Source organism: Sciurus vulgaris (genome assembly GCF_902686455.1).
Source record: "Sciurus vulgaris genome assembly, chromosome: 3".
NCBI lineage: Eukaryota > Metazoa > Chordata > Mammalia > Rodentia > Sciuridae > Sciurus > Sciurus vulgaris.
The window spans coordinates 22,836,405-22,859,862 of NC_136463.1; the positions used below are offsets into that span (position 1 = coordinate 22,836,405).

At 40.0% G+C, this 23,458-nt stretch overlaps 1 protein-coding gene across 1 annotated transcript; it reads left to right on the forward strand.

Annotated features, from left to right (window-relative positions):
- Positions 1–486: 486 nt before the first annotated feature.
- KRT20 (keratin 20) lies at positions 487–23,458 on the forward strand. The gene is made up of 14 exons (XM_079130335.1): positions 487–1,003; positions 2,844–2,926; positions 4,468–4,624; positions 4,980–5,141; positions 5,313–5,438; positions 6,362–6,582; positions 7,294–7,331; positions 7,778–7,867; positions 13,791–13,864; positions 18,837–19,511; positions 19,976–20,058; positions 20,999–21,162; positions 21,879–22,168; positions 22,254–23,458. The coding sequence occupies exons 1-14, from the start codon at positions 593–595 to the stop codon at positions 22,782–22,784; spliced, it is 3,105 nt and encodes a 1,034-aa protein (XP_078986461.1). The 5' UTR covers positions 487–592; the 3' UTR covers positions 22,785–23,458.

Here is a 23,458-nt window from a genome sequence, read left to right on the forward strand (position 1 = left end):
TCCTATCTTAAATGTTCAAGGTTTTGTGTTTGTAAAAAGAAAATCATAATAATCACAAACTACACTGCCTAATCAGGGGTAAACCTTAAAGCCAAAAACATAAAACAGAAGTTCTGAAAAGCAATTCATCAATTAAAATAAGTCATTTTCCTTCATCACCAGCGTGACTTACAATTATATACCCACATCTGTTTTTTCAGTACTTAAATTATTCATGAGAATTGTAAATATTCTTTATGTGTCTGCCAGGATGAAAACCCTGCCAAGGCAGGTGCAGGGACTAAAAGAATACCCCTTCCTGGTTACTTTTGTTACCTCTATTTAAAAAAGAAATCACCCCTGAGAAAAAGCCTCCAAGATATGCCTCTAGTGGTAATTTCTGGAATGGAATAAAAGATATGACTGTACAAAAGGAGAAAGGAAAAAAAAAAAAAAAAGTCAAGCAAGGTGCACTGTGTCAGTCCTAAGGTGTGTGACATGGCAGTAGGGAGGAGCTTCTTCCCTGTGAACTCCATAAAATGTCAGCCCAGCACCACCAAGACAGACTGCTCCAAACTTCCTGAGGCTGCAGGTGCTGCTCCCAGAATCCCTGATGGATTTCAGCCGCAGAAGCTTCCATCGAAGCCTGAGTTCCTCCTCGCAGGGCCCAGCACTCAGTGTGAGCGGTTCCCTATACAGAAAGGGGAGCGTGCAACGTCTTGGGGCTGCACCCAGTGTTTATGGAGGGGCTGGAGGCCACGGCACCCGCATCTCCACCTCGCGACACGTTGTGAACTATGGGAGCGATCTCCTCAGCGGTGGGGACCTGTTTGCTGGCAATGAGAAAATGGCCATGCAGAACCTCAATGACCGCCTGGCAAGCTACCTAGAAAAAGTGCGGTCCCTGGAGCAGTCCAATTCCAGACTTGAGGTGCAGATCAAGCAGTGGTACGAAGCCAACGCGCCCAGCACAGGCCGAGACTACAGTGCATACTACAAACAAATCCAAGAGCTGCAAAATCAGGTGAGGCACCATGCCAGTGTTTTCCGTCTCACACCTGAGCTTCCTGATAGCTCAAGAGAGCAACGTATTGAGCGGGTCTAAATGCATGTCATAAAGCTAATTAGGTTGCAATGCTCTAACTGTAAAAATGCTACACCTATCATCCACCCTTAATGTTGGAGCATTTGACTATGTAACAGGATGACTTTAAATCAAACTTTTTAAAATTTTTAAATCTAATTACAAATTATGATCATTTTTAATCCGATCTTACAGTCTATCTTTTTCACAGCTTTCCATGTCGGGATACATGAACAGTTAACAATTTTTTCCAAAAAGCCCTAACTTTTTGCATGCATGTTAATAAATCTTTCTTAGTTCGTCACCTAATCCCCACCAACTTTTGAAGGTCAGTTCAGGGATTTTTCTACTTTCATTCATGTAAATGTTACAAGTATTAGAATACTATAGATTTAAATAATAAAGTAATCTAGGGTAGAAATAGGGAAGCAAGGGTATAGATCTTCATGATACCAGGATTTTTAAATGCCCTGTTTAATAATCTGATTTTCATCACCAAAGAGACCACCTTTACAGTAATAAAATATTCTGTGGCTTCCAATTCATGTTTATTGCAATCATATCATGACCTTCACCCATGTAATCCAAGACAGGTGTAGTTCTCTATTTTATCTCATATGGAATAAGAGTAGAAGACTTTGCTCCTAATTGAAGATGTCAGATATGACACTGGGCTTTTTTTTTTTTTTTTTTTTTTTCTTTACTGTTCTTATCTAATGAAGAAAAGTGTCCCTTTCATTTTCATTTCTGTTTTATGACTCATATTCCTTTAGAGCAAAGTCCACTTAGCAGCAGGTCTCTTTTTCTCCAGCCATATCATAAATGTAAGTGCAATTTGAATTCAGATTCTATAGGAGATTACTTTAGGATTTTGAAAACTATGGGCACGTGAAGCAATGGTCTTTAAATTACTCTTCCTGTCAACAGATCATCCTTTCAGACTATCACATTAACCAACATTAAACCAACCATTCTGCCGTACTGTCTCATAATTTCTGAATCAACTTGGAATCATCCCAAATACAGAGGCACAGTCATCCATCTCGTCTGGCTGGGCAGAGCCAACATATGAAGGCAGCCCTCTCTCCAAGACTAGATCCACTGAAAGAGACATGTCACAGTTACATCTACAAGTAGATTTCTGGCCTACATGCATCTTAGAGACCTCCCCCACTAGTTAACCACTTCTGAGGGTCCAGGGCTATCCCTCCTGATACCCCAGATCCTAACAACTCCTATCATATGGCAAGTCAACACTAGTGGACACTAACGAGGCCACAGAGTACCATGCTGGGCACAGGAGACTACCATGGGGAACATATGTGATTTAGTAGGAAACAAGGATGGACAAAGGCATCTACCACACAGAGGGGTCAGTGCTGACAAGGAGAGATGGATGTCACTGAAGGCTTCCTGGAAGCAACATTGCCTAACCTGAGATGTGAAGGAGTGGGAGTTCACCAGGTGAGAGGCGCTAACAGGAATGTTCCAGACAGGAACGACATTAAAGACAAGGCACTCAGTAAAGCTCGATGGCTCAAAGTTGGCTGAAACTCTTCCTTTTGTTAAATAAGGAGAAAGTAGGCCAAATCCTGGGGGCCAGAGTTGCACTTCATGCATTTTTTATATTAAATACCCATGCTATTATTCCTCATATTCTTATGTGGAAATTCTTTGACATGAACAAAACCTTTGATGTAATTGTGGATACACCCAATCATTTTAAACTCTTATCATTTGAAAGTGTCTGTCTTTCTTATGTGTGTTTTTCCCCCCACAGATTACAGACGCTCAATTGCAAAATGCTCGATGTGTCCTGCAAATTGATAATGCTAAACTGGCTGCTGAAGACTTCAGACTGAAGTAGGTTCTCTAAAACCATGGTAAAACTTTCAGGAAAAGATTTCCTTTTAGTAGTCTTTCAGATATCCATATTATTGTTATTGAAGAAACCACCATTAAATGTTTTCAGAATCTTAAGACTTACAGGATGTGAGAAGCTACCTAATCCAGCCCAACATTCAGGGATAGACTTCTCTTCCACAGTCTTAAGATTCAGCTACCTAGCACAGAGCAGAATACTCCAATAATTGCTACTGTTCTTGTTGGTTAGCTCTGGGTGCCAAAACCTTTTTTTTTAGTGACCTGAAATCTGCCTTTTCACCCAATGAATCTAATTCTGTTCTTTGGAGTAATAACAAAACAGCTTGGAATTCCTTTTCTGTACAAATACCCTTATGTTATCTTAAAAGAGTCAGATCCCTACATTTCGTGAATCTCCAAGCAGAAACCCATATTTCTTCAAGCACCTCCATGTATGATCAAATTCCAGAGTGAATTTGATTCCCCCCAATACTTACTAATTTTCCAGTGTTTTGCAATACTGTCTGACCAACCAAAGAACTAGGACAAATCTGTGATGAATACATTTCCAACTGTGTTCGCTTGCTTTGAGTCAAGGAATGCATGTGATCCAACTGCTCTTCATGAACTCCTCCCACACTGGGGGCTTCGACATCCTGAACGTGCACAATGCATCACCAATAAAAGTCCTTTGTGGTTTAGAAGGGTAGCATTTTAATGCTGAAACAGTTTTAAAAGAAGGAAATAGGAACGCATATCTGAAGATTAAAGCAGTAAAATTTCATTAATTCCAATTTTATAGGTCAGCATTGGAGTGACCCATTGCATTATCATTGCTTTAAAGTTTGCTATTTTTTTTTTTTAAATGAGGGTATCCAAGATTGCAGAGGAGAATATCTGACCATTTGAGAAAATTCACTCTGGGTGCATCTGTTTACAAAATAATTTTTTAAAAATGGATCATGTGCTTTCATTAAGTAAAGTCAGCCATGATTAATATCAATAATAAGAATCCTTTGCTAACCCAGTAATTTAAAAAATTCTTTGAAATTTTTCTTTTAAATTATCTTATAGCACATGCCTGTTATCCCAGTGGCTTCTGAAGGTTGAGACAGAAGGATCACAAATTCAAGGCCAGCTTCCACAACCTAGCAAGACCCTAATGCAATTTAGTGAGACCCTGTCTCAAAATGCAAATACAAAAAGGGCTGGAGATGTAGCTCAGTGGTTAAGCACCCCTGGGTTAAATCTCCAGTACCCAAAAATAAATAAATAAATAAATAAATGGAAAAGAAAAGTCTTATAGGATGTAGAAACTTTTTAAGTTATTGCAAATCCCAGAGATTACATTATGGAGCAAATTATCTGATTCCTAGGTTCTCATGCATATTTCATGAATGTGTAAAGGGAGACATTATAAAGTATAGCAACTGATCTCATATGCCACATAAAAAATCTCTCTCACTATATTAGATTCTGTCTCCTATAATGGCTTCGGGCAGCCTCAGCCTCAGCTGTCTCTGCACACTAATCATTCACAGGTTTGAGACTGAGCGGGGGATGCGCATAACAGTGGAAGCTGACCTCCAAGGCCTGAGTAAGGTCTTCGATGATCTAACCCTAAGCAAGACAGACTTGGAGATCCAGATTGAAGAGCTGAAAAAAGACCTGATTCTCCTCAAAAAAGAACATCAGGAGGTGAGAAAATAATCAGAAGTGGTCCTGGGATTGAGGGAACAGCTCCAATAAGAAGAAGAAAGAGGAGGAACCACAGGGGGAGGGAGAGGGCTGGTGGTGGTGGTGGTGGTGGTGGTGGTGGTGACTGGGATGAAGATGTCAATAATGATGGCAGCCCTCACTCCTTTCCAGAAGGCTGCTTGTGGTTAGATAATGGAAAGCAATACCTGGACCACAGATGCCCTGCATAAGTTATTATTCTCTTTTTTTTTTACTCATCCCCAGTGAAAGCAGCCATAAGACGCCATATGTCTTTTCTATCCAGTCTTATCTAAGAACGTGCTCCAGACTAAAGTCAGGATCTTCACTCTCTTAGGAAGTGGATGCCCTGCGCCGGCAGCTGGGCAACACCGTCAACGTGGAAGTGGACGCTGCTCCAGGCCTGAACCTTGGTGACGTCATGAATGAGATGAGGCAGAAATACGAAGTCATGGCCCAGAAGAACCTTCAAGAGGCCAAAGAGCAGTTTGAGAGACAGGTAACAATAATTCTCAAGGGAGAGCGAAAGTATAGAAGCTGCCCTCCAAAAGGAGATAGCTCACTTCCTGCTCCTTTGTTTCTTTCTTTTTTCCTTCCCTTCCTTCCTTCTTTCTTTTCTACCTTGCTTTTCTTACTCATAATTTTTTTTTTTTTATTCTTGGAATTTCAGACAGAAGCTCTGCAGCAAGAAGTCATAGTGAACAGGGAAGAGTTAAAAGGAACAGAGACTCAAGTTACAGAGCTGAGACGCACCTATCAGAGCCTGGAGATAGAACTCCAGACCCACCTGAGCATGGTAAAGCACCTCCCACTGCCCTTTCTCAATCCAGCCTGTGTTTACTAAGTGCCTGTCTTAGGAACTCTGGAAATGCAGAGACCTCTAAGAAATAACCTCTCCCCTTGCACAACCAACAAGGAAACAGGTCAAACAACTAATAGGAATTAAAAGATAGAAAGAAATGGAGGAAAGGGCCACTCACTGCTCAAATGCAGAAGAAAGAGTAGATCTGGGAGATTTCATCAGGAAGGGGGCACGTAAACTAGACCTTAAAAGAGTGATTTTTTAAAGCTGAGAATAGGAGTCAAGACATTGCAAGCTAAGCAAATGGGTCAGCCCACAGTAAATTATGCTGTGGCAACCAGCAACGACAATACCATGTCCAACATGGGGTCGCTACAACTCAGCTCCGTGACCCTGGGACAAGGTCAAAGGAGTGGACTGTATGTGGGACATGCCAGTGCTGTGGCAGAAAGAAGAGTAACGGCAGGGCCACATAGCTCTTCAAGCTCCTTCTCAGAAAAGGCATTTGTCAGTTTCACCTGCATTTCGTTAGCTGAAGAAAGTCACATGACCAGGCCTGGCATCGATAGGTTAAGTTAGTGTAATTCTCCATTTCCACCACAAATCATGTGGCCAAGCCTGATGCAGGGACAGGAGGTATAACTTCCCCCACAGGGTGGGGAAGCAAATACTGAGAACAATAACACACTGTACTGTACCGCACAGAGGGGACAGTGGTGCAAAGAGGAAAACAAAAAGGGTCTAAACCCCAGGGACAGGATCCTAGCTGCCAGATTGAGTCTGCCTAGATGGATGGCTAGAAATGGATACCCCCAGGGACTAGCTGCAGAAATTCTTCCCAAAAGAAATTAAAATTGAGTCACTTCTTACATCAAGGCCTCCGGTTAAGAAACACCCTGTCTGTCTTGTGCTCCTAGAAAGAGTCTTTGGAACACACACTGGAGGACACCAAGGCTCGCTATGGCAGCCAGCTGGCCAGCATCCAGGGGCTGCTGAGCTCTCTAGAGGCCCAGCTGATGCAGATTCGGAGTGACACCGAACGCCAGAGCAACGAATACAGTATTCTTCTTGACATAAAGACCAGGCTCGAGCAGGAAATTGCTACTTACCGCCGCCTTCTGGAAGGAGAAGATGTAAAGTAAGGCTCTTAGAATCAAGTAATGTGTGTCCACATCTATGAGCTATCCTAGTGTGCTCTCCACCACTCACTACCCAGCACCAATGCAATCTGTATCACAAAAGCAATCACACACACACACACACACACACATCAAGACAAAAGTATACCAAAAAGTAATATACACACCCCAAAATACCAAATATGGCCTTTGAACTTGAGGTCATATGTAGGACTGAGTTAGAATATGGCTATCTAAATGATATAGATTATCATTAATTTTTATGATTAATATATAACTGAAAGCACAGTAACTTTTAAAAATTCTCCTTGAGGGCTCACAAAGTAAAGCATAGGCCCCAGAGATCTATGGGAACCAATTTGGGAACCATCGATGTTGGAGCAGCAAAGTAATTTGCAAAGACTACATCCAAGGACATCAACAGGAGGACACAAGACTTGAGTTTCTATTCTGTTATTTTAAGACAAAAAATTCTAGTGTATGTTTAGTGGGTCAGTTTTGAAGCTACATATATTTTTCAAGTCAAAAAGCAGAACATTCGAGTTTGAAATAACAAGTCTTGTCAAAGGGAAAAAATAAAAACAAGATTCAAACACATATCACTCAGACTTGGTTTTGAAATATAAAAGATAGGAGAGCACTTCAGTTTCAAAATGGCAATAATGCTTTCTTCTGTTTTTCTTTTTTTTCTTTTCCGAAAAAAATAAAAGCACTACGCAATTTCAGCTATGCAACCTGGAGGAGAGAGGTAAGTATTCTAAGATTTTGAGCATTTCTCTAATACTGAAATCTTGGCAGCTTTCTGGTAACTCCATGTGGGAATTTATCCCTACAATAGAGCAATTTTCTTGGCCCTTGTTATTACTGTCCTGAGAGCCTGAGAAGAAAAAATAAAACTCAAATGTGAATTTTACTTATTTTAAGATCACGTATTTCTGTTTGGGGTGGAAAGAGTAAGAAATTTATAAATTGGGGGAGAATTGGCACATTTTCTGCATGTACGTATAAAATGAATAAGATTATTTTAAGGAAAAAGAGTGGGTTCAACTTTTTTATTCTGAAAGAAGGAAAAACATACAAAACAACAATAATAATAATTTAAAGTTGAATTTTGATAACATTCATTTAAAGTTGAACTTCCTGGATCAGTGGACATGTGCCTGAATTAACATCGAACTTCTAATGTGCTCTCAGATATAAAGAAAACCAGGAAGATTAAGACGGTCGTCCAAGAGGTTGTGGATGGCAAGGTTGTGTCATCTGAAATCAAAGAGGTGGAAGAAAGTATATAACAGCCGCCAGAAGGTGATGCTGCTGAGGTTTTGAAAGTAACATGGCTGTAATTTTTATTCCCAACAAGAAAGTGGCCATCTGAGCACCGTTAATACTTTGTAGTGATTAGAAGGGGGGAGGGGAAGCCTATTTATCAGTCCATGTAATTAAATATAAACGTTTTCCTCAGAGGAGCTGCAAATTGCCTGCAAAAATGAAATCCAATGAGCACTAAAATATTTAAAACACCATTACTGCCAGCTGTATCATGAAGCACATCTATTATAAGCTATAGACCCTAATATCAATTATACACATTTCCATTATACTAAACCTCACCGAGCAGAGGAGTCTATGCAAATTGCAAATAAACCGCTCTCTGATTTGTTTTTTCCTATTTCTGAATTGCTCGATCTCCTTTTGGGAGCCCCTGGATTCTTAATTGAACCAATTTCCTGGCTAATCTCATTGGGCTTTTCAGGATCTGTACAATTCTGCCACCTTTAAGCTACGTCTGCTTTACCCCATCGTCTCTACTACTTTTTAAAACTCAACCCAGCTCCTTGAATAATTTGAGAGTCAAATTCCAATCACGTGCTGAGCAGCAGAAGAATGAGGTGTGCCAGGCTTGTCATGAGCGAGACCCTTCTTCTGCAAGATGCAGATTGCATCTCCTTTTGATAATAAACTGCTTAAATCATTGAGTGCCCTCTTTCTTTATTTGCTGAATGTATATTCTGAAATGCTTCTTGCCATTTTTATGTAGCAGCTTTATTGAGATGTAATTCATACACAGCAGTGTAATGTGTATAATTTAGGGGTCTTTGGTGATGTTCACACAATTGTGCAGCTGTTACCACTATCTAATTTTAGAATACTCTCATCGCCCCCAAAAGTCATTCCCATACCCCTTCCCTCTAGCCCTTGAAAACCACGAACCTATTTCTTCTCTCTCAACGGATTTGCCTATTCTGGATATTTCATATAAATGGAATCATACAGTGTGATCTTTTGTACACAAATGTTCACAGCATTGTTATTCAAAATAGCTCAAAAGTGAAAATAACCCAAATGTCCATCAACTAGTGAATCAATAAAATGCGATGTCGTGAGACAATGGGCTATAATTCAGCAATAAAAAGCAGTGATGCCCCGATACTGCAATGCCGTCGGAAAACCTCAAAAGCATTATGTTAACTAAAATCTGAAGACTGAGCACACATACTGTATTCTCACCTTTTTTGCATCTTAGTGAATGAGAACTGCCTGTGAATGCTTATAGGAAAAGTTAATTTGCCCAATGTAGTTTTATACTAATGAATAGGTCCATGAGGCAAACTTAAAATTTGATGTAGAAATTTGCAAATTAGTAGGATATTGAATATTATATGGGAATATTATTGAATATTATATGGGAAATAATGATGTGGCTCACTTAAAAGTAATAATATCTGCCAGCTTTTTTATTTGTCCATTTTAGTTATACATGACAATAGAATGTATTTTGACATATCATACATACATTGAGTATAACTTCCCATTTTTGTGGTTGTACATGATGTGGAGTTACACTGGTGATGCATTCATATATGAACACAGGAAAGCTATGTCCAATTCATTCTACTGTCTTTCCTGTTCCCATCCCTCTACTCCCCCATGTTCAATCCTACAAACTTCCACTCCTCCCTCCCTGAGTCCCTTATTGTGGGTCAGCATCTGCATATCAGAGAGAACATTAGGTCTTTGGCTTTCTGGGATTGGCTTATTTCACTTAGCATGAAAGTCCCCAGTTCCATCCATTTACCAGCAAATGCCATAATTTCATTCTTCTTTATGACTGAGTAATATTCCATTGTGCATATATATCAGTTTCTTCATCCACTCATCTGTTGAAGGGCACCTAGGTTAGTTCCCATACCTTAGCTATTGTGAATGGAGCTGCAATAAATATTGATGTGGTCACATCACTATAGTATGCTCATTTTAAGTCCTCTGGGTATAGACCAAGGAGTGGGACAGCTGGGTCAAATGGTGGTTCTATTCCAAGTTTTCTGAGGAATCTCCATACTGCTTTCCAGAGTGGTTGCACCAATTTTCAGTCCAGCAGCAATGTATGAATTTACCTTTTTCCCACCTCCTTACCAACATTGATTGTTATTTGTATTCTTGATAACTGCCATTCTGACTGAAGTGAGATGAATCTCAGTGTGGTTTTAATTGCATTTCTCTGCTAACGATGTTGACATTTTTTCATGTATTTCTCTATGGGTTGTATTTTTCCTTCTGGGAAGTGTCTGTTCAGTTCCTTTGCCTATTTATTGATTGGTTTACTTGGTCTTTTTGGTATTAAGTTTTTTGAGTCCTTTCTATAACCTGGAGATTAATGCTCCATCTGAGGTGCAGGTGTAAAAGATTTGCTCCCATTCTGTAAGCTCTCTCTTTATGTTCTTGATTGCTTCCTTTGCTGAGAAGCTTTTCAGTTTGAATCCATCCCATTTATTGATTCCTAATTTTACTGCTTGCACTTTAGGAGTCTTGTTAAGGAATCAGTTCCTAAGCCAACACGATGTAGATTTGGGCCTACTTTTTCTTCTAGTATCTTCCAATTATTGAACACTATGAGCCAAACAGTGTGGTAAACATTTCACCCATTTCTCATTTAATTCCCACACAATCTTATGCCAACATACAATCAATAGCAATTTCTTGTGGTTGAACCTTAATATATTATCTCTATTTTACTTACGAGTATTTCATATGAAAACATAAGAGAAGTACTTTCCCAAAGTCACAGTTACCAAGTAGTAAATCAAGATAGAACCTCGGGCTGCTTTCTAAAGCATGACACCCTCTTAAGCAACTAATTACACAACAAGCAATATGCGATCCTCTTTTGAAGTAGGCATTTGCCTCCCCTTGGTTGTTTTGTTATTTTCTAATTGCCATTTTCAAGAGCCAAGCACAATAGCCAGCGTGGCAAATGTCCAGCTTGGTTAGCTAACATCACACACAAGACGCGATTCAGCATGACCTCCATCAGGAAAGAGATTTTCATTCCCTTGCTTTTTCGAGGAAGTAAAAAGGATTCTGCCTTGGGTATTCCTTACTTTCCTTCCAAGGCATGCCAGTCTAGTAAATTACTCTGGGGATAATGAGACATAATGGGTTAATGCTTTCTTCTGAGTTTTTGCAATACTCAATTCAATTCATTCCTTTTTCTCACCATTTCCTCGCGCATTCCCATGATGTGTGCTTTGAGTTAATGTGAAGTTACTTTTTAGAGAAAAATAAATTTAAAAACTCATATCAAGAAAAAGATGTTAAGAATTCTTAGAAGTGAGTTCTCTCCTACCTACGAAGACATACTTCAGAATGATCTGAAACTTTGATATGCAAATACCAGAGACTACAAATCTGGTTAATAAAAGACCTACACAGACGCGTTTGAAATTGATTGGGCATGACCATTGACAGGTGGCAATAATGACACTTTGTTAAAAGAGGTAGGATGATTATTCTTAACTCAGTTTCTCCCTTGCTTTGTGACCTATTTCTAGTTTTGTTCAAGTGATCTTTCAAAGAAAATAGCTGGGACAACACATATGTGCAGAACAAGATGACAGGTTTCTCCTTCCAGTTCTGCCAGTAGTCTCTTCATGAAAGTGATGCATTAACCTTTCTGTCTAAATATTCATCTTACACAGGCTAAGAACTGGGACAACACAAACCTATTTCTGACAGGTGTCCCAATGCAGAGATTTGTAGTCCTCAGATTCAGGACTACATGTTATCACACATTAGAATTATCGCCAATGTATTTTATCACCTTATGAGAAATCACCAATGCAGAAGTGAAGCTTAAAAACTCATAGGAAACATCTCCAAATGAGGTTGGGATGGAGACAACTACTTTTTCTGAGCTCCGGGGATTGTTTCTATACAGAGCCCTGCCACACTGGAAAAGCATACTGATATGAAGTGACATAAAATCAAAGCCTAGCCAGTGACACTCCTAGACACCCTCTTCTCTCACTCTTGATCACTCAGGGTCAGTCTCCGCTACCTGATTACACCCCTAAGTAACGACTGCAGCTTAAAGCATTAATGGACAATGTCCATTTTCAAATTCCCTTTCAAGCATCTCTTTTCTCTCTCCTAAGTTCACTTCCAAAATTCCCCTTCCTGGGATACTATTTTATCTTGCTCCTTTCTGCCACCACAAACTGCCTCTACAGTCCTCCCTTGTTTTAAGAACCATTGAGCCCTTAAGTTCAGAACTCAGCCCTACTCATCAGTTGTTCCTTGGGATCTTGTTCATCTCTCAGCTCAAAAGCACAACATAAACATAAGGCAACCCAACATTCTTTATTCACTCCCCGGATTTTAAAGTGTTACTCAAAGCAAAAGATGTTACAGCCAAAGCATCCGTGAATGGCAGAAAGTGGCAGGTCTATCTTCCAGGGAAAGAACTTGAGAAATACTGACATCAAAGACCAGGAAACTGGGCTAGGGTTGTGGCTCAGTGGCAGAGTGGTCAGTTAGCATGTGTGAAGCCCTCATAAAATAGGGCTTCGATCCTCAGCACCACATAAAAATAAATAAATAAAATATTGTGTCCATCTACAACTTAAAAAAAAATTTTTTTAATGACCAGGAAACTAATTCAGCTGCCATGAAAAGAGTGTGCACTTTATCTAATAAAAATCTAAAGATTTAAGAATGGCACATAAATAATTTTCTCCATGTTGTATATTTCCTAAACTTTACAAAAATGAAAGATACAATTCTTTTTTCTTTTTTTTGCAGTGCTCAGGATAGAACCCAGGGCCTCACACATGCCAGGCAGGTACTTTGCCACTGAGCTACCCCAACACCCCATCCCCTACCCCAGCCCAAGAAGACATGCTCCTTAGTAACAGTTCACCCTGGATCTAGTCCCTCTCTGCCTCAACTTATGCAATCACTTTGCCAACAAGCCCAGGATGATTTTGGCTTTAAACATTCCCACTTGCCTGTGCATTCACGCAGCTGTCAAAGAAAATCACGGTCACTTCTGAAAGTTCTCAAACGGACACTTGACTATTAGCACCATGATAAAGCCAGCTGAGCTAACCAGCCACCCCAGGAAGGCTGACTCACCTTCTAAAAACAAGTCATTGAAGAATTATTTCTCTTTTTAACTTTTGAAGCTGCTTCCCACTCCTACCTGGATTCAGAATAAATCTTGGTCAAAGCATACCTGTACGTTAGGGCATAATCATTTTTAAATGAAATTCATCTTAAGTGACATGTTTAAACACATTATAAACTAAATTCTTGCCAGCAACTCGGAAAGGTAAGGCAGAAAGATCACAAGTTCAAGGCCAGTCTCAGCAATTCAGCAAGGCCCTAAGCACCTTAGCTAGACCCTGTCTCAAAATAAATATATATATATATAAAGGGCTGGTTTCAACCCACAGTACCAAAAAAAGAAATAATAACAATAATAAGATTTAAGTTCTTCCAAGTGAAATAACTCCAAGAAAGAAATGATAAAGTTTAGCCAAACATTAGGCTTGAATTCAGGATAAAAATAAATTAGACATTGTCCTTACCAAAGAGGCTCATAGCCTAGGATAACATTATGTATAGAAACATAAATGTATAATATGTAACCCTAATGTATAATTATGGAGTATTTTAAAATGTATATGTAAGTGTTAAAGTTGGAAAATATACTGTTTCAGCACAAAATTGTTTCCAATTTCAAAAACACAAGTTAACCATATTCCCCTTTTATGTGATCATATCACTGTTACAATTTTGAATTTGGCACATTTCTTTGGCTCTGTGAGCAAGAAATAGCCTCCGTTTTGATTTCTATGGCAGTGAAGTGGAATGGCTGGGTGTTGGGAGAATGCTGCTTGTGAGTGAGGGTTAATGGCCATAATGTCAGGTCCTGGGGGGCAGGTGGGTGGGTCGGTGGGGATACAAGCTGATCCGGTGCTTTACAAGATCTCTGGAGATGCGGTAAAAGGCACCAAACTAGCTAAGGACAAATTTGCTTGTGTGTTTGTACAATTTTGTGCATGGGATCATTTCTAACAAACCCTGAGGAGTCATTCCCTGGGTGTTGGCCCATGGAGAAGTCCAAGGAGAAAGCTGTATTTAAAATGCAAGAGCCAGAGCTCCCGCTTGATGTGCAGAGCAGAAATCTGACTTTACAATTAGGGAGATCAGAATCACCATGCGTCCTTTTTATTTTCACTGTCAGCAGCACAGTAATCCTGTTTTGTTTTGTTTTGGTGCCAGGGATTGAACCCAGGGGTACTCAACTACTGAGCCATATCCCCACATCGCCAGCTCTTTTTTTTTTTTTTTTTTTTAGAAGTAATGTACTTTTATTGAAAATGAAAAAATATAAAGGTACCATCTTCAAAGAGCATCTCACAAACACTGTTCAAGGGCAGGAGCATTATAGTAACATTATAGTAACATACAGTGGGAACATATGGAGTCGAGTTACACAGGGCTGGCCATCTAACAGGTCATCTGGCCTCCGACTGTTGTTTCAACTACAGCTCTTTTTGTTTTTTTATTTTGAGACAGGGTCTCGCTAAGGTGCTGAGACTGACTTGGAACTTGTGATTCCTCCTGCCTCAGCCTTCCAAGCCACTGGAATTACAAGCAGGCACCACCGCACCCAGCTCAGACCCAAATCCTATCTCTGCCACTTCTGGCTCTGTGGTCTTAAATAAGCCCTTACTGTCCTGACCCTCAATGCATTCATCATGTGGGATGAAAACAATACCCTAAGAATTTACCATGAAGGTTAAAAAATAATGTCTGTGATCTACTTGTCCTAGTATCAGGGAAGCATAAACTGATTAACAGTTGAAACAAGGACAATCTCAGGCAAAATGCTTATAATACAGATTTAAGGAATTCTTGGGAAAAATCTCTATGTGGCATTCCCACTTAACAAGTTTCTGTTCTCTCAAGAAATGACACAAATGGATCATGGACTCTCTCATCAAGTTGTCTACCTTTGGTTGCTGTCTCCTTCCCACATCCTGATTGAATGTGCAACTTCTGGAGATCTCTTGCTTAAAACCCCTTTACTTAGAAATCCCACTTATTTGCTCTTTGTGATTGGTATAGGTTGAGGGGAAACATGTGCCTTCTCATACATCCCTTAAGTAATAAAATAGAAGGAAGTTGGAATTGGATTTCACCACGAGTTCAGCATTTCTGCCTTGGGAAAATGGTTAAAAAAAAAAAAAAAAGATTGGGGGGACAGATGTCAGAACAGTCCTTGCATTGCCAGAATTGATCCTGGACATTCATTATGAAGATTTGACATGGGTTTCAGGTGTGACCCCTCCACATCTGCCTCCAAATCCTCAGTGGGCATTGCTAACTCTGGCTTGGGATCACACATGATTAAAGAAAAACCTCACCGTCAGGGAGACTGAAATCAGGGCAGATAATATCTGGACACTTGGATGCATGGGGTCAGGTGCTGAACTAGGAGGATTCCAGACTACAGTGCACACTCTAACATGCAACACAAGCACTGGCCATCGTGAAGCTCACCCCAATGAGATAAAGCCCAGAAAAGAAGTATTCTCTGGGAGCCCCTGGGGCTGCAGAACCTCCCTCTGCATGAGGCACACTGCCACCCAGCAAAGACCTCAGGATGCTTGTTTCTGAGAGTGTGTGTGAATGTATATGTGTTAACATCCGGATGAGGGTAATAGCCAAACTTATCTACCGAGTGTTAGAATCTGTTAATACTCAATTAATATACCAGGTAACTTGCCTTTATGCCAGTACCTCTTCTCTAATTTTGGAAAAATTTCCTCATATGTAACATACATTCATGACCCAGCTTGATTATCAAGAGAAAAATCAATTCAACGAGTATTTACTGAATGCTGATTTGTGAAAGACATTGGGCAAATGGACTAGACATTGACAATGGAGCTAACCACAGACCTAATGCCTGAATACTTTCATGTTGGTTTGATTGAAATACTTGATTTAATTCTCCAAAAGGCCAAACCATGTTGACATTCAAGTTGAGCAATAGGTGTAGGCTCACTCCTCCTATTAGCTCTGTGATTGAAGAAAAATGTCCCAAAAACATCAGACTATTGTTACAGTCAAGAGAAATCAAAAGTGCTGCATATACCTATAGCAAAATAATAAACAAGGACCAAGTATTTTCTATGATGAAACTAATTGTTTTGACTAAGTAGAATCTTAATGATCACAATGGTGCTCAATAATATTGCTGAGAAGTTGTGTTTTGCCAGTAGCCCAAACTCCACTTTAAAATGTATAGAAAGCCTTCTGAAAATCTTCTTTGTTATGAGCAGTATGTATTAGAAATCAAATAAGAATTCCATTTTTATTTTTAAAATCTGTAATACCAGTGATACTATTTTATATTTATATATATAATGAAAGATTCAATCCATATACACCAAAATGAAGAGGTTTTCAGTAGCCATCTGTGAGAATACCAAGGCCCCTTAGGGAGAACTGAAAGTTGCTGTTTCCCAAGAGGCAGAAACCACATCTTTACAATAATTTTAATGTATTTTATCTCACTAAATTCCCTCTAGTTAAAATGCTTATGAATCCCTAATACACTCAGTCAATGTAAACCTTACTATGGAATTCAGTATATGTGTCTTTGCAAAACTCCGTCATTTAGACAGAAAATTTTATTTCATCAAATACAGAGAAAATTGAATTTAGAAATCTGAATCTGGCAAAGAATTTTCAAGAATCTACAATCATGCTCTATACCCACCTTTCTTAAAATTCAAATGGTAGTTAATCATATAATCTTATGAAAGAAAATCAATTATAAAATTTTATATTGTACTAATTATGCTAAAATATATACACAATCACTGATAAATCTAATCTATATTTTCTGCATCTTCCAAATTGCCTATTATTATATGTAGAGAGGGTGTGGTGGGGAGAGAGAGCTATATTTTTAAAAACCAACACTGGAATTGTTTTACAATGAAAAATATAGAGACTTGGACCATTTTCCATGTTTAAAAAAACAAATCCTTACTTTTCTTAACCAATTAAGTTCTCACAATTTACATTCCTAAGGACCTCCCACCATCCTAGAATTTCACTAATAGGTTTCCAGTTATCTACAATTTCTGTCAGAAAACAGATTTCTTTCAGGACACTTCCCATCAGAACGTTACTGTTTTCATGCTTAAATCTAAGCCATATCGACTTCTTTTCTTTTCCTAAATTATACTCCATATTTTATAATATGTAAAAATACACTCCACTGTTATGTATATCTAAACAGAACAAATTTTAAAAAGAATCAAAGAAAACCTACAGCAAAAAAAAATCTATTTCAACAGCAAATAATATATCAAAAAAAGTATAATAACTTTCATTACGGCATTTGCAGATAAATGGATGGAATTAGGGAATATCATGCTAAGTGAAATAAGCCAATCCCAAAAAACCAAAGGCCAAATGTTTTCCCTGACAAGTGGATGATGATATATATAATGGGGGTGGGGTGGGGGTGAGAGAAGAATGGAGGCACTTTAGATTATGTAGAGGGAAATGAGAGGGGCAGGGGTATGAAAACTAGTGGAATGAGACAGGCATCATTACCCTATGTACAAATATGATCACACAAATGGTATGAATCTACATCATGCACAACCACAGACATGAGAAGATGTACCCCATTTGTGTACAAGGAATCAAAATGCAGTCTGTGAAAATAAAAATATAATTTAAAAAATAAATAAATAAACTGGACACTGGATACAATTCTTTGGAGCTTTCAACAAACACAAATGTAAAGATGACATTTGTTTGTTCTATGAACATTTATCCCTTTTCATCATACTGTCAATTGAAATGGTTTGGCTTCTTAAACTTGGAGTTTTAGTCAATTCTTAATGTGGACAGTGTGCTTCTTCTTTCTCCTTATCGACAAAGGCAATAAAATCCGAAGCTTTTACACCATCCATTCAACACCTTTCTTGAGCAACTATGATGGGGAATAAGCTGCTAAAGGAATAAACATAAAAGCTGCCCAGTGCAGAGCAGTGAGCAATGAGAGAAGGCCCCTGATTTCACAGGAAATGTATGTTGACAGGAAGGTCAATTCTATGTAGAGGAAAAACCACTGGAAGGACTACAATATTCTACCAAAAAAAAAAAAAAAAAAAAAAAAAAACACTTTTTCTGTGTGAGTTGTGGGGGCAACTCCCTATTTCAAATGGGGAGAGTAAACTTTTCAACCGCAACACCCACCTCACAGCCTATAAAGTCCTAGCATATTAGGACTTCATTTTCCATGTCTCCTTTTATTTTGCCAGATCATTTCTGCCAACATTGGAAATGCCCAGCTCATCTTACAGATTGACAGTGCAAGACTGGCTGCTGAGGGTCTTTTTTTTTTTTCTTTTCAGGAAATAGAAATCATGTAACACCTTAATGACAAGTTTTTTACATCTTGAAAATTCAAATTCCAAGATCAGCCTGGGAAATGCGCTCATTCCCCACCTTCCGCCAGCACATTTCCCGATTCCTTCTGAAGCTGTTTTCCACTGAAAGATATTCTAGATCATGGTTGGGTGGTTTATCGTGGGTTTCCAAAGAAATCAGACAGGAAAGAGAAGTGAAAAACTTGGAAGCTTAAGGTTTAGGAGGAAGTATTCACTAATTTGTCCATTCAACAATCACCTTTTGCCTTCCTATTGTGAATAAGACGCTGGACAGTGCTGAGAAGACAGGGAATAGAATAATTTGGAGAAGAAAAATTCCTTTTGACAGTCAACCTCTACTCCGCCCAGCTTTCTTTTCTGTATAACAGATATTTAATGGAAATGGTTATTCAATTATTTCTACATCAATGAATTTTCACTATTCATAAATCATTCACTTGCTGAGCTGAACAAAAAGTTGGGGGCAACTCCCTGTTTCAAATGGGGAGAGGGAACTTTTCAACCGTGACATCCACCTCACAGCCTATAAAAAGTCGACCCTTTTGGCTTGCTGGCACTGCTTCCTCTCCAGCTGTCGCCACCTTCCCCAGGCCCCGGCTCTCTCCAGCAACACCATGTCACTCTCAGTGCGCACCTCTGGGCTGTCCCGGCGGCTGTCCTCTCAGAGTGGGCTGTCGGGCAGACCCAGGGGCATGTCTGCTTCCAGTGTTGCAAGTGGATATGGGGGTAGCGGCTTTGGCTTCGGAGTGGGCAGTGGCGGAGGCTTCTCTGCTGCTACCATGTTTGGTTCTAGTTCTGGCTTTGGTGGTAGCTCGGGAAGCTCCTTGGCAGGAGGACTGGGCACTGGCTATGGAGGATCCCTGGGAGGTGGCTTTGGAGGGCTGGGAATGGGTTTGGGGGGAAACCTAGGAGGTGGCTCTCTAGTTGTCCTCTCTGGCAACGACGGAGGTCTTCTTTCTGGATCAGAAAAAGAAACCATGAAAAATCTGAATGACAGATTAGCTTCCTACCTGGATAAGGTTCGGGCTCTAGAAGAGGCTAACACTGAGCTAGAAAACAAAATTCGAGAATGGTATGAAACACGAGGGACTAGGACTGTAGACTCTGGGTCACAGAGTGATTATAGTAAATACTACCCACTGATTGAAGACCTCAGGAATAAGGTAAGAGCATGTTTTCTGGAGTGGCTTTGGGAATTATTTTTCTTTCATTTTTACAATATTTTGCAGGGATAATTACCTACAACTTAGATATTTTTCAGATTGACTGTACTTGGAGGATTTTTTTCAACCTAAGAAGTTTAGAGGTCTGGGAAAGTAGCTCAGTGGCAGAGTGCTTGCCTAAAATGTGCAAGGCTCTGGGTTTGATCCCCTGCACTAGAAAGAAAGTTTAGTTCCAACTATCACTTACCATATAGTGACAATATTTCTACTATCTTCCTAGGAAATATATGTTTAATTTTCCAATATTATTTTAAAAGTGAGTTTCTTTAGAAAAAATGATACTGCCTTAAACTCTTAGCGAAACAATATTTTAATATTACCGCTTGAACTTTGTGTCAAAAATATATTTGGAAACTACTAGCACATTAGGACTTCATTTTCCATGTTTCCCTTTAATTTGCCAGATCATTTCTGCCAACATTGGAAATGCCCAGCTCATCTTGCAGATTGACAATGCAAGACTGGCTGCTGAGGACTTCAGAATGAAGTGAGTAGAACAGACAGGTGACAACTGACCTCTCTACCATGTCCTCTTATTCCCTATTTTCCTACCTCCATTGATAGCAAATATTTCACATTCTCCATACATTTGGTGTTTTGGCAAATGCACCTAACACATTCTAAAAAGTAATTAGAATCAAACACACTTCACATTACACATTCTTAAAATAAGTTGCTTACTCTTAAGGCTATGGACCATCATAGTTGTAATGACTCGTAATTCAACATAATTCTACTAATGTCCTACACTTGAATTTTCAATGTATCAAAATGAACTAACAATGTTTTTGACAAGGGGTTAATTGAAACAATTATTTTCCTGATGGTGCGTACCATTGAAAGACTAACCATCCACTTATTTTTATAGTTCTCTCCTTTTCCATATCCCATCCTTCCAGACATAGGAATAAAAGCTTGTGCATTACAAAATTTCCACACAGGAAGTTGCAAGGGTGATGGTCCTCAACCTGTAAAATCTTGGCAAAAGCTAATGAAGAAGTATAGATGTTTAAAATTAAATAAATCATGAAGAAAATTAAGCAAAAAGAATAACGATTATTTAATTTTCAATTGCTCATAGGCTGCCATTAAAAACTGCACCTACAGATAGGAGCTGCTATTGTTCATGGCTGCAGCAGCCAGCCAGCCAGAGAGGAATCTGTTCCCTGAGATGCACGGTGCTATTGGGGTTCATTGCTGGTGGATAAGCGGTCACCTCATAATTTTTCCCTTTCCTTATCTCCAATTGAACAATTAATTATGGTGCTAGGAGAGAGGAAGGAAGGGAGTCACAAAAGCAAAATCTGTATCACACACTACAACACTGCTATTTTTAAACAGTTGCAGAGATTCATGCACCAAATAGCCCTGAAGATGGCAGTGGCCTTGTCCAAATCATTGTGTTGAATCCCTAAACTGATTTTCAGGTATGAGAATGAGCTGGCTCTACGCCAGACTGTGGAGGCTGACATCAATGGCCTGCGCAGGGTGCTGGATGAGCTGACCCTGGCCAGAGCTGACCTGGAGATGCAGATCGAGAACCTGACTGAAGAGCTGGCCTACCTGAAGAAGAACCATGAGGAGGTCAGAAGTTGTTTCTTTTTCTCCCAGACCCCAAAATTACAATTTCAGATTTGCAAATCTGGAGTTAAGACGAGGCCTGTTAAAGTGGTCATTTGTTTTGGATGTGTTTGTGTGTGTGTATGTTGCTGCTGCTGCTGCTGTTAATGGTTCCTACTAAGGTTTAACAAATTAGAGGCACTTTCTGATTTTGTCATTTTCATTATTAGGTAATGACAATAAGAATTTTAATTATCTTGATTTAGTGGTTTTGAAAATATATTCAAAAGGTTTCATTGTGAAACCTTTCAAAGGTTAGCAAATAAAAACAAATCTACCAATAATATGTAAGGCTATATATGCCACACGTGGAACTCTGATGTCCCACTATGTATACCAGAAGCTGGTGTAGAGAATGGACACTGGCAGTAAGTTTCTAAAGGAGTCTCTACTTGATTTTCAATGACTGGCACAAACTCTTCAAGCCTAGGTACTGCTTGCAGCCCTCATCTGGCAGTTGTAGTTGAAAACCCTCCAACAACATGCATACCAGGCCTCCCCTTCCTACAAACAGTGGACCCTGTAGAAGGAGGGCCAACTAATCCTTTTGGCCACCAGGCACAGCATATAGGGCCTATGGTCACTTAAAGGGCCTGCAAAAATATCTTAAGTTGTTTTGTTTTTATCAGAAGAAAACAATGAATGTTTAATGAGTTTAAATATATTAATATATGTCTTTATGCCAAGTCAATCAAAAAAAAAATAAAATTTTTAATATTGTTGCAATGAAAGAGGCCCAGAAAAGCAATAGCATCCAGGGTCCTCTAAAATCACAATGGTCCACTGCGCCTCACTTCCTCACTCGTGGTCTCCAGGAGCTCCAAAGTTTCCGGGCAGGTGGCCCAGGTGAGGTCAGTGTAGAAATGGACGCTGCGCCCGGAGTGGACCTCACCAGGCTGCTCAACGACATGAGGACGCAGTATGAAACCATGGCTGAGCAGAATCGGAAGGATGCGGAAGCCTGGTTCCTCGAAAAGGTAACACAAAAGCAAAAGGCTTCGATAACAGTCGCGGAAAGACAGCTCAACCCTCAAGCTCCCCGCGCCCTTTTTGCTGTTGCAGAGCGGGGAGCTCAGGAAGGAGATCAGCACCAACACGGAGCAGCTTCAGTCCAGCAAGAGCGAGGTCACCGACCTGCGGCGCGCAATGCAAAACCTGGAGATCGAGCTCCAGTCCCAGCTCGCCATGGTAGGCCCGCTGCGTCATTTCAACTTCCAAACAAAACGCTGCACCCTAAGTGTGTTAGACCATTGGCTGCCCTGCTGTCTTCAAGACCCTTCATTGTCGTGTCTGCCATTTCCCTTCCACGTGCAGAAAAAATCCCTGGAAGACTCGTTGGCTGAAACCGAGGGTGGCTTCTGCGGTCAGCTGTCCCAGGTGCAGCAGCTCATCGGCAACCTGGAGGCGCAGCTGCAACAGGTGCGCACGGACGCCGAGCGCCAGAGCGCGGACCACCAGCGTCTGCTGGACGCCAAGGCCCGCCTAGAGCTGGAGATCGAGACCTACCGCCGCCTGCTGGACGGGGAGGACCAAGGGTGCGTAGACGTGGAGGTTGGAAGTACATTCTGGGGCTGCCAAACAGTGGACACCTAATGCAGTTTTCTTCCTGCTATAGGAGAAAGGGTTCTTTAGCTGATAGAAAATAACGAATCTAGGAAATACAACGCCTGGGATTTATTAAGTGCTGTGCAAGGTGTTTTCACACCTTATCTTACCCGATAATTCATATAACGCTCTTATGAACAAAGACACCACGGACAGAAGCATATCCTAAAGGAGTGCCTGCATATACTAGAAAAACTGCCCAATTTCTGGTATCAGTGACCCCCATTCTAAGATGGCAATCAGATCGTAGCCCTCTGAACCCCCGCAGACCCATAGGTCTAGCAAACCTTCCAGAAGAAATAACAGTTTGGACTAGAGAGGGAGAACTCAGAGCTGTAAATTGGGAACTCTAATTTCTGAAACCAAACCTTCCATTAATTTCTAGATCTCTTCACTCTGAGAGCCTGTGTTAGGCAGGGTTTAGAAACAAAAGTACATTGAACCACTAGATCACTCTCAAGGTGCATCATTCAGTCAAGAAATTTGGAATATGCTCTCTATTTGACCATAATATCATATACCTTTGTGATTTTTAGCTCAAATAGCAAATTCTTACTTCTTCTCATTCCAGCAGGAATCACGTGACGTCTTTTCACAGTGATGGTTTGATGAAAGTTTATCTGTGACAGGCTCCAAATCTCAGACACATTCGATTGACTCAT

Excerpts from the sequence above, each read along its gene's own strand:
- KRT20 (XM_079130335.1), top strand. The coding sequence starts at position 593 with ATGGATTTCAGCCGCAGAAGCTTCCATCGAAGCCTGAGTTCCTCCTCG. Across the intron at positions 5,439-6,361 it reads TCCAGACCCACCTGAGCATG|AAAGAGTCTTTGGAACACAC; the intron begins GTAAAGCACCTC and ends TTGTGCTCCTAG. Across the intron at positions 21,163-21,878 it reads GAACCATGAGGAGGTCAGAA|TCAATCAAAAAAAAAATAAA; the intron begins GTTGTTTCTTTT and ends CTTTATGCCAAG.